Source organism: Ruditapes philippinarum, unplaced genomic scaffold, assembly GCF_026571515.1.
Source record: "Ruditapes philippinarum isolate M1 unplaced genomic scaffold, ASM2657151v2 ctg3471_1_1_1_1, whole genome shotgun sequence".
Classification (NCBI taxonomy): Eukaryota; Metazoa; Mollusca; class Bivalvia; order Venerida; family Veneridae; genus Ruditapes; species Ruditapes philippinarum.
The window spans coordinates 27,634-47,387 of NW_026865624.1; the positions used below are offsets into that span (position 1 = coordinate 27,634).

A 19,754-nucleotide genomic window follows, 5' to 3' on the forward strand; every position below is an offset into this window, starting at 1 on the left:
TTTGAACTGGCTACACCTTCTTGACAAATTTAAGTTATGTAATGCTAGATACAATAAACAGCTAACATAACGTATAACCTATTAGTCCATTCTTGGGCCGCCGTGGCCGCAACTTCGAGGCCACTGGGTCGCTAACTTCACGCCGGCTAGGCCCACCTCAATGCCGCTAGGCCCCCAACTCATGCCGCTTGCACCCTAACACTGCATATCTCAATTCTTGTATTGATTTGCTGTCAAAAACAGCTTCTTCTTTTATTAAGCCTTTAGTCAGCACATGATAAATAGAATGTTGCATGTTGTTGTATTGCATTGAACAGAAAAAGTAAGTCTACCAGTAACAATTTTAAGCTAAGACGGCTAGACTTTCACGTCAATATACTCTTGAAAGTTATTCTTTATTTATTGGAGCTTTGCTCACTGTCGTTTTATGACTTTAAAGTTTGAAAAGTCTCGTCATCAAATCAAGAGAAATTTTGCGAATCTCCGTTCATTATAATTGCCTGCAGGTTTTGGTCCATTAATGGTTTCGCTCATTTTTAATCCTTTTCATTTCATCGTTCCAATACAAACAAGTCTATATATTTATTTCATCTTTCTTCATTTGTTTGCAATAGAGCAATTAAATTAAACTAAAACTGCGAACATAAACTAGAGCATGGAAAGCATATTTCATCATCGGTAACGTCTGTACGACACTCAGTTAATATGGTAAATTAAATGGACAAAACAAACACGTAATATGCTTGACTAATATAATTACGTAGCTTTGCAATGTTGATCATATCTATTCATGTTTTTTCCGGCTTTGATAGTGTGTATCACTGTCCTTTTTCTCATCCATATGATCTCATTAGGGCGCAACTGAAAATAACATACAACAATGTTTAAAGGTCATACAAAAGTTGTGTCATTCATTAGCATAGTTAATATGTTTATAAGGCAGACGCATTCTTTTAATTGCGGATCATACGCCTATTTTCATGGAATAGTATTGACGTGTAACATTGAAGGTTCCATGATAACTGTCATATGAACACATATTTATTTATTTATTTAATTTGCCAAATGCAGGGGGTGTGGACCGAAACTTGCAAATGTTATTACTGTCCATGAACAGGCTCAATCAACATTTTCAATTTTCTCGTTTTATGCGTTCTATATGGATTCTAAATTTCTCTCTATTTTACATCGGTAGAGTGTGTTAGTTTATCTTTTTTGTGCCAATTAATGCAACATTAAACATACAACCGCTTCATAACTTGTCCTTACCTCAGCATTTGAGATTGATTCAAATTACACTAGCTATAGCCTTTATGATTTCTTTGTAAATGTATTTTAAAAAATACTTACTTGTAGAAGAACGTTGACAGAAATAGAAGTTTAGACTAGCACAGTAGTAGTCATTCCATTTCTTAGTGGCTGACATTTCAACACAATCTTCCTCTCCAGTTCCTGCGCCATTATTTGGTTCATTTGTGTTCCAATTTGTAAAACTGACAGGTTGTTGCGATCCGTCCCATTTGAATGTATTTTCAGTTTCAAGATCATTCAATCCAATCCAAGCTGTGTCACCATTTCCTTAAAAGGGTTTATAAGGAAGAAATACACCTGCTGCTATACATTTGTAGTAGTTGAAACTAATGTGACGGAATATATAAACTTATTGAATTGCTTATTAATAACCAAACATATGAAAAGATAGTATTTAAAACAATTCATTCAAATAGTTTATCACAGTATCTAGCATATCATAAAATCATCGTAAAGTAATATATATATATTTAGCTACTCTTATTTACTTACATGCTAGAAGTCCTTTGTCAACAACTTTTGAAATAAAATCGTTCGTACTTGAGCTTTGCAGATATATAGTCATATTTTTTTTAATAATTCTGAGTTATTGCCTCACCTCTCAATGTGTCAAGATAGTTGTTAACAGCTTCGCTGTCGGCTTGCGCAAGAGTTCCACCGTCTTGGGCGCATTTACTCTTGAAAATAAATAGTTAAATAAATTGTCATCAATAAATTTTAAGGTTAGTATCATGTTATATAAAGCAATATTGTTTCCAGAGTGTTACAACCTATAATCATATAGAATGTGATATAACAGGGACTTCACACGTAAACTATAAACAAATGCTTGCTTTTTGACGTCATTACAGATATTAATGTTCATGTCAACATACTCTTAACTGTCAATGATGTAGTTAAGAGAAGAGTGTGTAGCGAACAATGTATATTGTTCCAGTCATATGTAAACTTTGGATTTCTACCTTATTTATTTGAAGCATGATATGTGCACAAGTCATGGTAACATTAAATTTTGAAGGGTAATTTGAAATACTGATCAAACAAAAGTTAAACAAAATATTTTTGTTATCAAATATCAATAGATATTCAATTATATCGTAAGCACAATAAATAATGAATAAGAAACGTCCATGTTCCAAATACATGGGGTGGGGGTAGCAATGGCATAAATCAATGTGAAAAGATTGTAATAACTAATGGCTACTTTATTGTGCCACTTATACAAATAATACGTTTAGTTGTTTTTGCTTTATTCTTACATTTTCTTTAATGTATGTTCTTGGTCATTACGATCTAAATGCCTTTTTAAAATGTTGCTATAAATTTCGCAAAAAATAGAGGGGTTCTTCTAAATGCTTTCAGAATTTCGCAATAAATCGAAGTGTCGTTATAAACAGAAGTGTTATTGTTCATTTACAATTAAAAATGCTGTTGAGAATTTTGATATAAAGTTCGCTATAATATAGAGGTGGTTTTTTATTACCGATCTAAATGATCTTTAGTAGTTTGCCTGAACACTTTCCGCTATATATTCTGAATGCATATATTTATAGAAAGTGGATGTATGAGTGATATTCAATTTTTTCCTATAAATACAGGATTTATTTTCTATCGAGTGGTATAAAAGTAAATGCTTCATGAGTTGCGATAATCATGAGTTAAATATGATAATTTTATACCACAAGATGAAAATCTGTTCATACCGACAAGAAAATAAATCACACATTTATAAACAAAACATGAATTTTCTTTTTTATACATTTTGCTTCTTTTTTTGACATAACAATTTGAAAGATTTCCTCATTAATTTGTGGTGTTGGCTGAATTTAGAAGAAAGCAGTCAGGCAAGACATCAGTGAAAATGTGGAAAATGTGTTTTCACTTCAGTAAAAAAAAAAAAATTTTTCAGTGAAAATACAGAAAATGAAAATACGTATGTTCACAAATTTTAAATCTTCCTTCATAAGTATATAATAAAATAGTATATTGTACCCACAAAGCATACTTTGTTGATGTTTATTCTTTTCTAACTCTTGCCAAGACTTTAAGTATTTGGGTTGCGCAGCTCCTCCCCGTGAAGATATCTTGTGTGGTTGATCTTACATAAAATCATCGCGATGAATTAATGTTCATTATGAGCCCTCTATTATCAACTTTTAAATCATTTTTATTCAGTTAAAATTATTTTATATTTCCTACCTTTTCTTAGAATTCAAGGAATTTTTCTTTTAGCCATGTCAATAGAATGGCATGTAAAATCATTGTCTATGAAATCAAACATGTGACTTCTCTAAAGTTTCAGTGTTTCTGACGCATCAAGATAATGACTCCTCTCATATTATCATTAATATGTTTACAGGCCTTAAAGGCCCATTATTTGCCTCAAAAGAAAATTTAGAAAGAGTAAACATGAGTTTTATATAACACTTAAATAATGATTTTTAGAGCATGTTAGATGCTTATCACCTGATGATAGACGCGCCGAATGTAAAGATAAATAAGTAGCAAGTAATATGGAAATGAAAAATATTATTTGATTTCCATACTAAATACTAAATCATTATAAATGCACTTATTGTTAAAACAACAAAGCAAAAAATGGTACAAGCCAGTTGCCAATGAGTAACATTTTGGAAACTATAACTTGACATAAAACATAGAAAGCTGTCGGGAAATTTCAGCTTTTTGAGCGGCATATTAGGGTTGAAGATATTATGCAGAAAGAGAGATAATGGTATTGACAATGTGGCATTTATATTAAATGGAATTTAAAACATATTGTAACGTACTGACGTGATATAAAATTAAGATGCCATTCATCATATAACGATATTTTAATAATCTATTTGAATTCTACCAGCCTGTCCGGGTAGTACTTAAACGCACTGTCTAAATGCATTAATCAAGTCAAAGTAAAGTCAAATAGTGTATTGGCAAAAACAAATACATGTTCATCGCCATTAATACAAACATATATTAGTATGGACGTAAGCTGATATATGGTATAGACGCTATTAATCATTTGAGAATCTAGACAGTAGCTAATACATCTGCGTGATATCGTAGTTCATAAGTAATAAACATTGCTATATTATTAGTTATAAAGATTGTTGACAGGTTATATGGCCCTATATAAAAACGGCTGTTTGTAAAAAAATATATTGCAAACAGCCGTTTATATACGGACTTATAACCTGTCAACAATCTTTATAACGAATTTAAAATACAGCAAACATCATTTTTTTAGAGAAAAAAGTAGATTTCTTCATGAATCGACAACAGCCGTGTATATAAAACCATATAAACGTCACAATTAATCCAATGAAAAGCGACGTTACAAACGTGCAGTATTATAATTATGATTTATTTGTTACCCTTGCAGTAGACCAGTTCACTGTCTCCTTATTTTTGAATACATAACAACGACCACTTGACAAGTTCCAACCACTAGGACATGATTCTACAACGAGGAGAATCTTAAAAGATTGATGTTTAATAATTATTTGCCCTTTTGTATCAGTTTTTTCATAAAATGTATCCAGAGATTTGTACATGATTATTAAAAACTAGCATTGTATTTTTTAATGTTTGCAATTTTTGAAGATAATTACACGATTCCATGACACTAAATGACGATCCGTTGCTGTTTTCCCGCATGATGAAATTCTTGAAAAAATATCAATTCATATTAAATGTATCTAACATTTGTGACGTTTTCCGCTATAACAGCGGGAGAAAATTTTTAGCAACCACAAAGTATAAAAATGCCCACACCAGGCAAAGTTAAACTGAATGAAAGATTATCCATAACATGAGAATATCGATATAAATATACATATGTGATATGTACAATAAAAGGCAGCTTTAGTTCAAAGAAGTCACTCAAAGGTGCACCGCATCCTTTCTGTCTTCTTCTATCTGTCTGACTATGTATTGTGTAGCAAATCAATTTTCGAAATTGATTTATAATTTACATCCAAAAACCATTCAAAACATGGTGTATTATTTGTAACCGAACATTTCTTCAATGTCCGTCAATCAGATAATAAAATGCTATATTCCTTATAATAATACTTACGCTCACAATAAGTTCCTGCAAATTTGCTTGTACAGGTACATGTATAACTGCCAGATTGACTTGTACACGTACCTCCGTTCTTGCAAGGGCTTTTTGTGCAGGGATCATCCGTGGCGGCTTATAAAAGAAAAAGATACGCCACTTTATTATGTTTACATAAAATGAATAAGATTATCTTGCACATTTCCTTTTTTTCTCATTTCGTGATCGAAAACATTTGACAAGATACAGTGGAAGTTCTGTAATTACGTGATACAACTACACTCATTCATACTTTCAGTTTTCATTCGTTTCCAAAAAAAGTGTCGTCTGAATTTTCATCGCAGTCTATGATCTACTTTATTATATTTGCAACATGAAAAAGAGATCATTCTAACAATAATTCAAATGAATGCTTGAGATGGTCATAATTCCGTATCGATCGAAAATCATGTCATTGTAACAAGTATATGATGAATTATATGCATAACAGTTGTAGCTAAGGTTTACATTGTCATTGACCATCAGTTGTATGCGATAACCTCGAAAAGGACTTGTGACCGGTCACTGTTATCAATTGTTCAATCTTGATTATTTTGTATTTTTTAAAGTCTCATCCATCAGTTTCCATGATAATTAATATATATATATATATATCTTCAATCATATTGTGTGTACCAGTTCCCATGATAATTAATATATTTATCAGCAATTATATTGTGTGTACAGACCTTTCTCACAAATGTAGTTAGAACTCGTAGAGCAGTCAAGTTGACTCCATAACCCGTTACTTTGGTCAAACGTTTAGCAGTAAACATTTGAAAATCCGGTTGCCCAACCCCCTAGCCAGTTTCTGTAGTTGTATAGAGTGCCGGATGTTACCCAGTAGAATGTGTCCTCGCCATTGTGCCACTTCAGTCCAAACCAAACACCCGTTGTTAATGTTATAACTTAAAAGAAAAGAAATGCAAGAAAGTGAACATACTGCTGTTAGATGATATACATGTATAATGTAAGTTTGTAAATGATATATGTTAGAATGGTTATCATACAAATGTGCTGTTAGATTATATATAATGTAAGTTTGTAAATGATATATGTTAGAATGGTTATCATACAAATGTGCTGTTAGATTATATATAATGCAAGTTTGTAAATGATATATGTTAGAATGGTTATCATACAAATGTGCTGTTAGATTATATATAATGTAAGTTTGTAAATGATATATGTTAGAATGGTTATCATACAAATGTGCTGTTAGATTATATATAATGTAAGTTTGTAAATGATATATGTTAGAATGGTTATCATACAAATGTGCTGTTAGATTATATATAATGCAAGTTTGTAAATGATATATGTTAGAATGGTTATCATACAAATGTGCTGTTAGATTATATATAATTTAAGTTTGTAAATGATATATGTTTGAATGGTTATCATACAAATGTGCTGTTAGATTATATATAATGCAAGTTTGTAAATGATATATGTTAGAATGGTTATCATACAAATGTGCTGTTAGATTATATATAATGCAAGTTTGTAAATGATACATGTTAGGATGTTTCTCATACAAATGTGCTGTGAGACGATATATAATGTAAGTTTGTAAATGATATATGTTAAGACGTGTCTCATACAAATGTGCTGTTAGATTATATATATGTAAGTTTGTAAATGATATATGTAAAGACGTGTCTCATACAAATGTGATTATCTTTAAGGCATTTAAACTGTTACCAAACTTCAAAATTAAACGCTTGCTGATATAAGAAATTAATATTAATATCATTATTGTCTTGGGATATATATACATAATCGCTTAATGTTAGTCCTTGACTTCCTCCCATATCTATTTGATTGGGTTCCATTCCCGACACTTTAATTTTATTTTGTTTGAGCTAGCGTGAAATCTATACGTACGATGAAACATTTCTAATTACCGTTGAGATAATATGTTTATAGCTTTTCGTTCTCCATTCAAAATATTACAAATTCCTTCAAAATAAGATCAGGAAATTATATTAAGTAGTTAGATTTCGCTTTAGATTAATGAAAAAGAAATACTGTTACAAACATTATAAAATATTTTAGGTTTAAATAAATTTTAGACGGACACTTACTTGCGCTACCGGTCGTCTGCAGAAGTGAATTCTCCTCGGCATTGATTATTTCTGCTACATAAGCACTCTCGTCTGCTACACATGCAAGCTGCAAACCATCAATGAATAGGTGGATATGCATGGAATGTGGTCAAATGTGTGATACAAATTATATGTTATGTTAAAATATTTTTTATAAAGCAACATTTGAATAAAGACAAAGCTATTAATCATGTTTAACACAGTGAATGTTAACAACAAAAGGCAAATGGTTACATAGGATTCTGAAATTGGACAAAAAATCTGTAAATTACATACAGATAACCAAAGATGAATTTAACAGAATATAGCATGTAACGTATAGTCATACCTTAGCCGCATCCCAAGTTTTAGTCTTTGAACTAAATTTGTAGCATTTTCTTCCATAGTGAGACCAACCTGCCTGACATAGCCTGATGATAAAGTAAAAAATAATAACTGGTGTTTCTTAAACTGTACGACCTTTAAAATGATATCTAGTTTTGAAAAGATGTGCTACTTATAAAAATTCGATCATATGAGAAGATATACATTGGAACTTTGCGGCAATATTAACTTAAATGTATCTCGTTTGGCTACAAACTGTTCACAAACAAATAATGCTATAAACATTAGCATAAACGTCATACACGCGCAATTTATATGTACATTTGCATTTTTGAATAAGTTTTTTCTTATTGTTGAATAGTTTATATATAATAGTACTTGTTACACTAATTAAAGTATCCAGTACCTCTTTAATAAACGTAAGGTATTGTTTCATTATATAAACATGTTACGGTGATTAAATATATTGCAAAAAATAAAGAAAGTAAAAGCAACATTAACAGTAGTACTTGAACCTCAGACCTCTCACATTTTAGGCATTCACTTAACCAACTATGTAATTGCGGATGTGATGACTGTATACCTAGAGCAAATGTGACATTTTGAAACATAAATTATATATTCAATATAAATTCTCCAGTGGAATCGGATATTTAAATGATTGCCGTAATATTTTCATAATTGGCAGATCAATTAAATCACATTATACCTGAAACAAGATTATTACATGCTTGTAATGTATTCAACAGATTATAACTTACCCTCACAACTTTTCCCTTCGAAACCAGATTGGCAATTACATGTATAATCAGCTCCATTAACAATGCATGTACCTTCATTTTGGCAAGGATTGGGGAAACATGGGTCGTTTGCCGCTTCTAAAATATGAAAAAATAAAATCTCCCTTCTTTTATTTTCCAAACTTTGTTCAAGATTTTTGTACCATTTGATGTGGGTCTATATCAATATATTATGTGCCAAATTTTTATCATGCGAAGCGGACTAAAATGAAAAGCATTGAAACCGCTTTCAATAATAATAAATTTCATTTTAGTTTTGAGTATATTTCTTTATTATCTTTTCCGTTTTAAGTACCTCAGTTGATTTATATAACATTTTAATTGTAAGATTTTTGGATTTTTGTGATTTTGCAATACATGTTGTCTTGAACAATTTTACAAGAAATTGATTCAATGAATCAGCTTCATGGAAGAAATACAATTATTTTAAAAGTGGTGTGTGTGCGCTGTTGGGAGACTTATGTAGAATACACTTGGAGTAGTTTTTGCAATGCAAAACCAGTGACGGGTTGTAAACATACCTTTTTCACAAATGTAGTTAGAACTCGTAGAGCAGTCAAGTTGACTCCATAACCCGTCACTTTGGTCAAACTTGTAGCAGTCAACATTTGAAAATCCGGTACCCGGTATATAAAGTGCCGGATGTTACCCAGTAGAATGTGTCCTCGCCATTGTGCCACTTCAGTCCAAACCAAACACCTGTCGTTAATGTTGAAACTTAAAAGAAAAGAAATGCAAACATACACCTATGAGATAATATTAATATTGATATGTTTTTTTTTTGTTTTATTTCATCTAGACTATAAATGTTAAATAAAATAATTGATATTATCACCTGAATTCTACGATATTCATGACTTTGTCGTCCTGCTTATAAGCTCCACTTTTCGAAGAAAGCTATAATCGGGAAGACCCTGAACTTGGGTCGGCTTTGATGGTGGTTTACGTATTTTTAATAAAATCAATTTTCTCGTAAAATTGAATACCTATTCCCTGCAAATTTAGTATTCTTTCTTATTATTAAAATATGAAGCCATAACACAAGTGTAGATTATTCAAAAATAACATTTTGCTATGCACCTTTTATGGCTTATTTTTATGCAGTCGTTAAGCAATTTGTTAAAGGTGATTGATTTCTTACAAGTATAAAAGGTATTTACCTTCAAACTTAGAATACTTGTTTAGTATTAAGATTGAAGTAATTTCAAAAGAGGAGATGAATTCATCTCAGGTATAAAATACTTATTTACTTGGTTTACGTGTCAACTCTGTCAATAATTTTTTCAGATAAGTGAAGCAAAATGTTTGAGGTCTTGTTTGTTTTGTAGCCGGATCAATATACTTACTCTTTTTCCCAGTATATTCAAGAAAGTTATTTTCATTTGCTCTGTAGATTTCTGCCAGATATCCACTGTAATCATTCACACATGAAGTCTGTATAATAAAAGATGCCATATTTAAAATTAAATGACATATCAATATGCACGTTTAAGTCCCGGCCGAAAAAAAAAAGATTTGTATTTTGTGTTGGTACGAAGCAGCTTGAATCGTGGCTGAACGGCAGCAAAGGAAATGAGTGTTGTCGTATCAAAATGTCCTATAGTAACGAATATATTATAGCAACAAAGAGATAAGTAGCTAATCAATATTATTGGATATAATTAATATGAAATGCCTTTGTATACGGATTTCATACCACTAGCAACCTGCAACAAAGCTTTATAATATCAAAGAAGTGTTGCAATAACAAAAAAAACGGTATGCTGATAATCTATATTGAATAAGGTTCAAGTTATGTAGTTTTGTTTATGTATAAGAATTTTTTATTATATACCAGTACCATTTTTCCGACTCCGTGAAAACGGTATTGCACGATGTATATGTAAGTGTGATACTAATTAAAGCATCAGCCAGAGCCCTAAAGGTACTCCACTGAGGTGTTTGACATGACGGGACAAAAAATAACTTTTCGAGATTTATGCTCCGTTTGATGTAGGTGTAAACCAAAAAACATATTTGCAAAAAAAACAAATTACTAGTATTAGATCTCTCAGTTGTTCCTAACAATTTCTTTAATTGCGAAAAATGACCTAAAATACAAAAGCTTTGCAACGCTTTTCGCTCAAATCAGTCTCAAAACGTCACAAAAATACGATTTTCAAAGTATTTTTTAGTATAATTCTTAATTATCTTTTGCATACCTATCTGTTTTAAGTGCTTCAGTTGTGCTATGTAAGAAATCAAATTTCATGTTTTCAGCTTTTGGACCTTTGTGGAGTCCTTTAATGAAAATCATTTTGGTAGTTTTTATGTTGTGTATATGATAAACATTATACTTGTATTAAACTCATACAGCTTCATTGCTGCAATTGTAAATACTTTGATCTCGGACTAGATTGACGCTGATAGTAGTTTTGTTCGTAAATAGTTGCACGGCTGTGTAAATACATGTATAAGTGTGTATAAGCTAGAGCGTTAAAAATGTTATGCTCGCTAGAGGTTCGTACTATTTGATTTCATTCAATAAAATTCGTGTAAAACCGACATAATTTATTGTCCTCTATTTATATATAAAAAAACAAGATGAGTTCCAATTCATAGATGCTAGTCTTTTGTCGCATTACCTAATTTCATAGTAACATGCATATAAGTCTTACATTAGCTGCTTCCCAGGTTTTTGTGCTGGAGCTGAATATGAAGCATTTGTCACCATAAATATGCCATCCTGTACTACATTGTCCTGTACCTGCAAACAAATTATACAAAATGCAGTTTAAATATGATCTGAATTTAAATCTTCGGAATAATTTATTTCAATACTTTTAGTGTGTAGGTAATATATATGATAGACTATTGGTAAAATAAATGATAGTATATTGGTATAATATATGATAAGTATTGGTAAAATATATGATAGACTATTGGTAAAATATATGATATACTATGGTTAATGTCTTAATAGTCTATTGGTAAAATATATGACAGACTATAGTTAAATTTATGATACTCAATTGGTAAAATATAAATATGATAGAATATTGGTAAAATATATGATAGAAAATTGGTAATTGATGACCGACTATTGATAAAAAATATGAAAGACTACTGGTAAAATATAATAGACTATTGTTTAAATATATTAAAGACTATAGTTATATTCATGATAGTCAATTGGTAAAATATATGATAGTCTATTGGTAAAATATATTATAGACTATTGGTAAAATATATGATAGACTATAGTTAAATTTTTGATAGTCAATTGGTAAAATATATGATAGTCTCTTGGTAAAATATATTATAGACAATTGGTAAAATATATGATAGACTATAGTTAAATTTTTGATAGTCAGTTGGTGAAATATATGATAGTCTCTTGGTAAAATATATTATAGACTATTGGTAAAATATATGATAGACTATAGTTAAATATTTGATAGTCAATTGGTAAAATATATGATAGTTTATTGGTAAAATATATGAAAGATTATTGATAAATTATATGATAGTCTATTTATTAAGTATAGGACAGACTATCTAGTTTAATACATGTTGTGTATTTAGAACATATTTGATGCTTATGATGCTGAAGAAAGTCACGCTAAATGTGACAATATTTGTCATAAAAGTAGACAAATGTAAACGGCTTTATACTTTGACTGCCATACATTACACCAAATCACTATAACTATCCGTGCGATCGATGTATAAAAGAAAGAAAGGATAGTTTTGATTTATGACCAAAGAGAAGTATCTCGAAAACAACAAAAGAAATGGTTTCGAGAAATAAAAAAAAATATATATATATAATTGCTGAGGCTTACTACAAGTCCGAAATCGGAAAACTCGCCATATAATGTCTTACCTATACCTTTCACATATGGATGTGTTACCCTCGTATGTATTATTAGAACATTTTAAATGTATTATTAGAACATTTTAACAAAAGGTCAATTCGATGTTCCATATTAGAAAAATTGATTAAACATTATCAAAAATTATTATAATTATTATCAGAAATTATCTAGTTGAAATAACATATTGAGAAATGGCGTTCATAGTGCAATAGACTGCACGTACTCATCCTCCTAGTTATCTCAAAAATAATGAATTAATACTAAAAATTAAAGTACCGCTTTACAAATTGAGTACCGCTCTAAAATTAGATTTGAGTACCGCTTTAAAAATTGAGTACTGCTCATTGTGTTGCTAGAGGACATAAAGGATTTTGCTTTTTTTCATCATTACTCCCTCATGTTCCCAAAACAAACAAGGTCTGGCCCCTGTAATTTACATGTTATAAAAATATTTTATTGTTTTATAATTTGTTTTATAATGCTTCCGAGGGATCAGCCTTTTTCCAGTTTTTTTTTTGGTATGCTACATAAGAACCTTGTTAACTTTGTTTGGTTTAGGATTTGATTTATTTTTTGTTCTTTTTGTTGTTGTTGTTGTCGTTCATTTTAATTTTGGCATAAAGTATCATTAACAAAATACAATTTTATAAAAAAAAGTTTTTTTTTGCTCAATAATACAAATAACCTACTTTCACAATCTCTTCCTCTGAACTGACTTGTACAGTTGCACGTGTAATCTGTACCATCAACCGTGCATGTACCGCCATTCTGGCACGGGTTTGGATCGCACGGACCTAATAGAAAAAAAGAATTTCACTTTCTCTAAAACAAGTAAGGTATATTCATATATTACTTTGTCATTCGTTATATACACATATAAAATTTATACTTTTTACACTCTTAGTTTTTTGTTTCCTTCTTCTTCCCCTTTCTTTTTTTATAGAATTAATGTTTTAATGTTTTAAAGTTTTGCCATTCTATCCACCGTCGTTTGATGAATTTATCTACATACTTTACTTTTGTCTGTACTATTTTACGAATGAAAATATTGTACAGTCTTATAATCCCCACAGTCCATTCGTAGATTTAGTTAAATTGGTAGGATTTCCCAGCTGAATTTACTGTAAATACAGCGCCTATTAACAGTTTCCAGTAAAAAGGTTTTGTTTATCATCATTGTTATTAAAGATCCTGCATGTTGTTATGAAGGATATACATGTAACAACATTTAAGTGAATTTTTTTATATGTACATAATTATTCTTCTAAAACAATTTCCAAACATCCAAGAATATTTTGAGTATGTACTGCAAATGCTTCTCCATTATATTTTAAGTAATCATTAAAATATGTGCAGTCATTTCATATTGTAAAAAATTGGTTTAGACTTTATCAAAAAATAAATTTCTAATTGACATGAAATGTAAATTCGTAAAATCTTACAAAAAATGCCTTTTGGAACTTACAATATTGATAAATTATTTTAGCATCATATTTATGATATAAAACTATAAAAAAATGAGTTTTTTTTAGTTTAATCATATTCTATTGCTATATTCATGTATATACAATACAGATACAAATTTCATATGTATTCTAAACAGCAAAAGCAAACAGGTTTGGCCCAAGTTCTTACAACATTAGCGGTCGGCCCTCCCCGGTAGATAATGAAACGAAAGAACTATATTCAATACTTAATGGCATACAACAAAAACATAGTGTATATCATATATAATTGCTGATGAAACGATTTTTAACAACATAAATAAAGTAATCGAACAGATAGAAATCAACGTTCGTGTAATTTATAAATTTATAAATATGGATAATCCAAGGATTCACTATCACCTACCCGCCCCCGCCCCCACCCATCCCCATAAATGTCACGGGTATCGTTAAGGCTGTTATTATACATATACTTTATATTGGGTACAGGATTTTTGTAATTGCTACTTATATAATATGCTAAGTACACGTATAACTGATTAAAATAAAGGTTTAATGTATAGGTATAAGTGAATCGATTTGTATTTTTAATAAATGTATGGACAGCAGTAAATATAACTTTGCGTAAGATAACTCGGGCACTTAAAGAAGAAATGCTCAGCATTCTCAACTGCATTTCCACAATGACATGTGGGATTTTCACTAAGATGATTTCTGACTAGGTCACCATTTAGGTCACTGCAATTGTTTGTAAAACTGATAATAATCTATCACCTATCAAAAAATGTTTAAGTACAATAGGGGCTTTGAACATTTATTTCAATCTAGTTTTAAATATGTTTAGTGATTCCGTATTACGAATACTAGTTTCAAGTGAAATCCAAAGTTCAGTTGCAGAAGGTAAGAAGGATCTATTATACGTTTCAGTACGACGAGCTAAAGTTGCATAATTGTTATTATTTTGAAGTGGATAGTAACAGTACTTGGGAAGAGATCTTCAAGATAATAAGGGACAAGGCCATTTTTTGCTTTGTAAAAGTGACTTACTTTTGAATTTTACGTCTGTCTGAAAGAGATACCCAGCCGACTTCTTTAATAAAAAATCAACGAATTTATTGATACAGACCTAGTTAACCCAGTAACGACGCACGCGGCTTCGTATTTCAATTGTTCAAGTGACTGCTTTTCTTTTAATGTACAACCTTCCCACACTACTGAGGCGTATTCCAAAATCGGACGCATGTAAGAGATCTATATTTTATTCAGAATGGATCGTTTAAGTTTGAATTTTAATGCACGCATTGTACTCAAAACTTTTGACGCTGATTACATTATTTTTTCGATATGTTCATGCCATTTGAGATCATGAGAAATTGTCAAGCCTAACTGTTTATGATGATCAACAAAGTCAAGACGATTGTTATTAAAGAATAACATTGGCTTAGGATTTGTGTTTGAAGTGAAAAACATAACTTCAGTTTTATTGGGATTGAAACTCACAAGCCATTGATTAAGACCATTCATTAATGATATTCAGGTCACGATTTAAAGTTGTTTCGATGAAGTCGGTATTGTTTGAAGAAACAGCTAAAGAGCTGTCGTCTGCAAAAAGAAAAGTAATAGAGAGTAAGTTTTCAGCAATATCATTGACGTAAATCAAAAACAATAGAGGCCCAAGGGCTGAGCCTTGAGGGACGCCTGCAGATATGTTAAGGATTGAAGATAGTTCAGAGCCTATAAAGACTGATTGTTTCCTTTCAGAGAGATAATCAGTAACCCAACTGAGAAGCTGGTCTTTAATACCATATTGTTTTAGTTTAAAAAGCAGACATTGATGCCATACCCTGTATATCACAAAAGATAATACAGGTTGATAGCTTTTTGTCATCAGATTCTCAAATTTGATGATAAATGTCTATTAGTTGATAAACAGTTGAATGTCCGGGGAGAAAACCTGACTGTAAGGGATATATCAAATTATTTGAATGTAGATGGTTGTAAATATGTTTGAAGATTACTCGCTCCATCACTTTACCTACACAACTAATTAATGATATTGGGCGATAATTAGAAGGAGTATTTCTATTTCCTTTTTTAAAAAAGGGGCATAACTTTTGCAAATTTCCATATACATGTATTAGGATAAACACCTTCTCGAAAAGATCTATTAAATAAAACACATAATGGCTTACAAATAGTTAGTTTTGTTTCTTTTAAAATTTTATTACTTATATCATCCGGCCCAACCGCTTTGTTTGGGTAATTTTTTAAGTAATTGTAAAATTTTCAATATTGTTGTTTGATTTTTGAACAAATACCGGAAGTTGAGTGGAAGTTGTATCAATATGCGACACTAAAATGAAATATTCGTTTAAGCAATTTTCGTTTTCGGCATCAGTTTTATAGTGTTGTTCATTACCATTTTCATCTACTAATAAGGTTGGTATTGAATTAAATGCATTTGAATTTTCTTTAATTAATAACTTAACTGTTTTCCAATAAAGTTTTGGATCATTTACACTTGCCTCCTCCAACGAATACTCAAGATTATTAAAAAAAATTGTTCTTTAGCATGTTTTTTTTAAAATTATTAACTTTGTTTCTTAAATGTTTGAAAGTGTTCCAATCAAAAATCGAATTAGTTCTCACTGCTTTTTTCTTTGAGTAATCACGTTGTCTGGGAGTTCTACGAATTACTGAGTCATACCACGGTTTGTCCTTAGGTCTAATAGTTACAATTCGTGTTGGAATGCAATTATCGGCTAATCTAAGAATACTAGAAAAAAAAACGATTCGGTGGCTTCATGTACTGAGTTTAAATTAAGAAATGACCAATCATTATTTTGTATGAGATTATTAAGTTCCTGAAAATTTCCTCTATTATAATTCCATACAAGTCTTTTATATGTTTTACATGATTCTTTTATATATTTGGTAAACAGGTTGGTTCCAAAATGGTCACTGATATCGCGCGGTGTGGGAATTATTCCAGAATCGTAAACATGCATAATATTACTGATTGCTATTGTGTCAATTAATGTTGAGGAGTTTGCATTTACTCGAGTCGGTTCTCTAATTATATTCTTAAGGTCGTTTAATATTAAAACATCTTTAAACTTGTGATTATTAAGGTTCAACTGATCTTCATTTACATCCTAAACTTAAATTATTCGGCTTCATTGTTCAAGGGCTTTTTCTAAGCAAATATTCATTTTATTCCAAAATTCGACGGGGGCATTTGGTTGTCTATAAACAGTACAAATAAGTTGCTTAGTGTGCTTATTTCTTAATTTAATCCAAAGTGATTCTTGTAAATAGTACTCTAATTCAAATTTTCGTTTCGAGATTAATTGGTCTGAAACATATACTAGTATACCACAAGAATGACGTGTACCGTCTTTAAAAAAATGAGTTACAGGATCTTTAACAACACAGAAATAAAACAAGAATATCAAGTTTAAATAGATAGTAAGTAAACTTACCCGTCTCACGTTTGTGACGACCATCTGTGCTCTTTAAACCTTCAGCTTGAATAAAATACTTAAACAATAGTTAAATAATCTTATTTTTAGATAAACAAAATTTAATTTGAATTGAAATATTAAAATATAAGCTGTTATTGTAACATTTTGAAGCAGGCTGTGTACCAAGTTATAATTTACATAAGACGAGGTCTCAATGCAATGCACAGTTATTTGAATGAGCTACTGCCATCCATGGAAAAAATCAACTCAGGTCAACAGATACTTCAGCATTTCAATACTGCAATGTGTTGGCGGTCTTTAAAATCCTCTTTTTATCTATTTTGTTTAAAGTTAAGATAGAATAAATTGTATTCGTAGTATTACACTCGTAACACAAACATTTGACTTTTTATCATTATTATCAGGAATTATCAAGTTGAAATAACATATTGAGAAATGTCATTCATAGTGTAATAGACTGTCAGTTCTCATCCTCCTAGTTTACCTTGGAACAAGTTATAAATTAATACTAAATTTGAGTACCGCTTTAAAAAACTGAGTATCGCTCTAAAATTAGATTTGAGTACCGCTTTAAAAATTGATCACTCCTCATTGTGTTGCTAGAGGACATAAAGGATTTTGCTTTTTTTCATCATTACTCCCTCATGTTCCCAAAAACAAACAAGTTATGGCCCCTGTAATTTTCATGTTACTTTATTGTTTAATAATGCTTCCGAGGGATCAGTCTTTTTTTTGTATGCTACAGAAGAACCTTGTTTACTTTGTTTGGTTTACGATTTGATTTTATGTTTTTGTTATTTTTGTAGTTGTTGTTGTCGTTTATTTTCATTTTGGCATAAAGTATCAAAAACATACAATTTTATAAAACAAATTTTTGCTCAATGATACAAATTACTTACTTTCACAATTTATTCCTCCGAACTGACTTGTACAATTCCATGTGTAATCTTTACCATCAACCGTGCATGAACCGCCATTTAAGCAAAATATTTGATAGACTATTGGTAAAATATATGATAAACTATTCGTAAATTATTTGATAGACTATTGGTAAAATATATGATAGACTATTGTTAAACTGTATGATACACTTTTGGTAAAATACATGATAGACTATTGGTAAAATACATCATAGACTATTGGTAAAACACATGATAGACTATTGGTAAAACACATGATAGACTATTGGTAAAATATATGATAGACTATTGGTAAAATATATGATAGACTATTGGAAGAATATATGATAGACTATTGGAAGAATATATGATAGATTATTGGTAGAATATGTGATAAGACTAATATATGATAGACTATTGGTAGAATACATGATAGACTATTGGTAAAATATATGATACTAGTAGTCTATTGGTAGAATATATGATAGACTATTGGTAAAATATAAATGTACATGTTAGTAAAGGGAACATTTAGTTTTATCCATGTAGTGTATTAAGAACATATTTGATGCTTATGATGCTGAAGAAAGTCACGCTAAATGTGACATTAGTTGTCCTAAAAGTAGCCAAATGTAAATGGCTTTATACTTTGACTGCCATACATTACACCAAATCACTATAACTATCCGTGAGATCAATATATAAAAGAAGGAAAGGATAGTTTTGCTTCATGACCAAAGAGAAATATTTCGAAATCAAAGCTGATACAGGACAAAAAGGGTTTTGAGAAATAACAAAATATATAATTGCTGAGGCTTACTACAAGTCCGAAATCGGACTACTCGCCATATAATGTCTTACCTATACCTTTCACATATTGATGTGTTACCCTCATATGTATTATTAGAACATTTTAACAAAAGGTCATTTCGATAATCCATATTAGAAAAAAAATGTTTAAACATTATCAAAGATTATTATCATTATTATCAGAAGTTATCAAGTTGAAATAACATATTAAGAAATGTCATTCATAGTGCTATAGACTGACAATACTCATCCTCCAAGTTTACCTGAGAATAAGTTATAAATTAATACTAAATTTGAGTACCGCTTTAAAAAACTCAGTACCGCTCTAAAAATTGAGTACCGCTTTAAAAATTGAGTACTGCTCATTGTGTTGCTAGAGACATAAAGGATTTTGCATTTTTTCACCATTACTCCCTCATGTTTCCAAAACAAACAAGGTCTGGCCCCTGAAATTTTCATGTTATTTTATTGTTTAATAATGCTTCCGAGGGATCAGCATTTTTCCAGTTTCTTTTTTTTTTTGTATGTTACAGAAGAACCTTGTTAACTTTGTTAAGTTTAGGATTTGATTTTGAGTTTTTGTTATTTTTGTTGTTGTTGTCGTTTATTTTAATTT

General features: G+C 30.3%; 2 protein-coding genes across 2 annotated transcripts in view; both read right to left on the reverse strand.

Moving 5' to 3' along the window:
- Positions 1-799: 799 nt before the first annotated feature.
- Positions 800-5,497, reverse strand: LOC132729784 (collectin-10-like). The gene is made up of 4 exons (XM_060715603.1): positions 5,390-5,497; positions 1,910-1,988; positions 1,351-1,578; positions 800-861 (listed from the first exon to the last, which is right to left on the reverse strand). Exons 1-4 carry the CDS (start codon positions 5,495-5,497, stop codon positions 851-853), a joined length of 426 nt encoding a protein of 141 aa, XP_060571586.1. The 3' UTR covers positions 800-850.
- A 675-nt stretch (positions 5,498-6,172) lies between these two features.
- The window catches only part of LOC132729785 (uncharacterized), a 32,122-nt gene continuing 18,540 nt past the window's right edge, over positions 6,173-19,754 (reverse strand). Inside the window, exons 5-14 of the mRNA XM_060715604.1 lie at positions 18,329-18,427; positions 17,427-17,471; positions 13,189-13,293; positions 11,300-11,388; positions 9,989-10,076; positions 9,629-9,635; positions 9,164-9,359; positions 8,604-8,720; positions 7,498-7,585; positions 6,173-6,318 (exon numbers count right to left, since the gene is read on the reverse strand). Coding sequence (XP_060571587.1) covers positions 6,173-6,318; positions 7,498-7,585; positions 8,604-8,720; positions 9,164-9,359; positions 9,629-9,635; positions 9,989-10,076; positions 11,300-11,388; positions 13,189-13,293; positions 17,427-17,471; positions 18,329-18,427 — 980 coding nt within the window. The remainder of the gene's footprint in view (positions 6,319-7,497; positions 7,586-8,603; positions 8,721-9,163; positions 9,360-9,628; positions 9,636-9,988; positions 10,077-11,299; positions 11,389-13,188; positions 13,294-17,426; positions 17,472-18,328; positions 18,428-19,754) is intronic.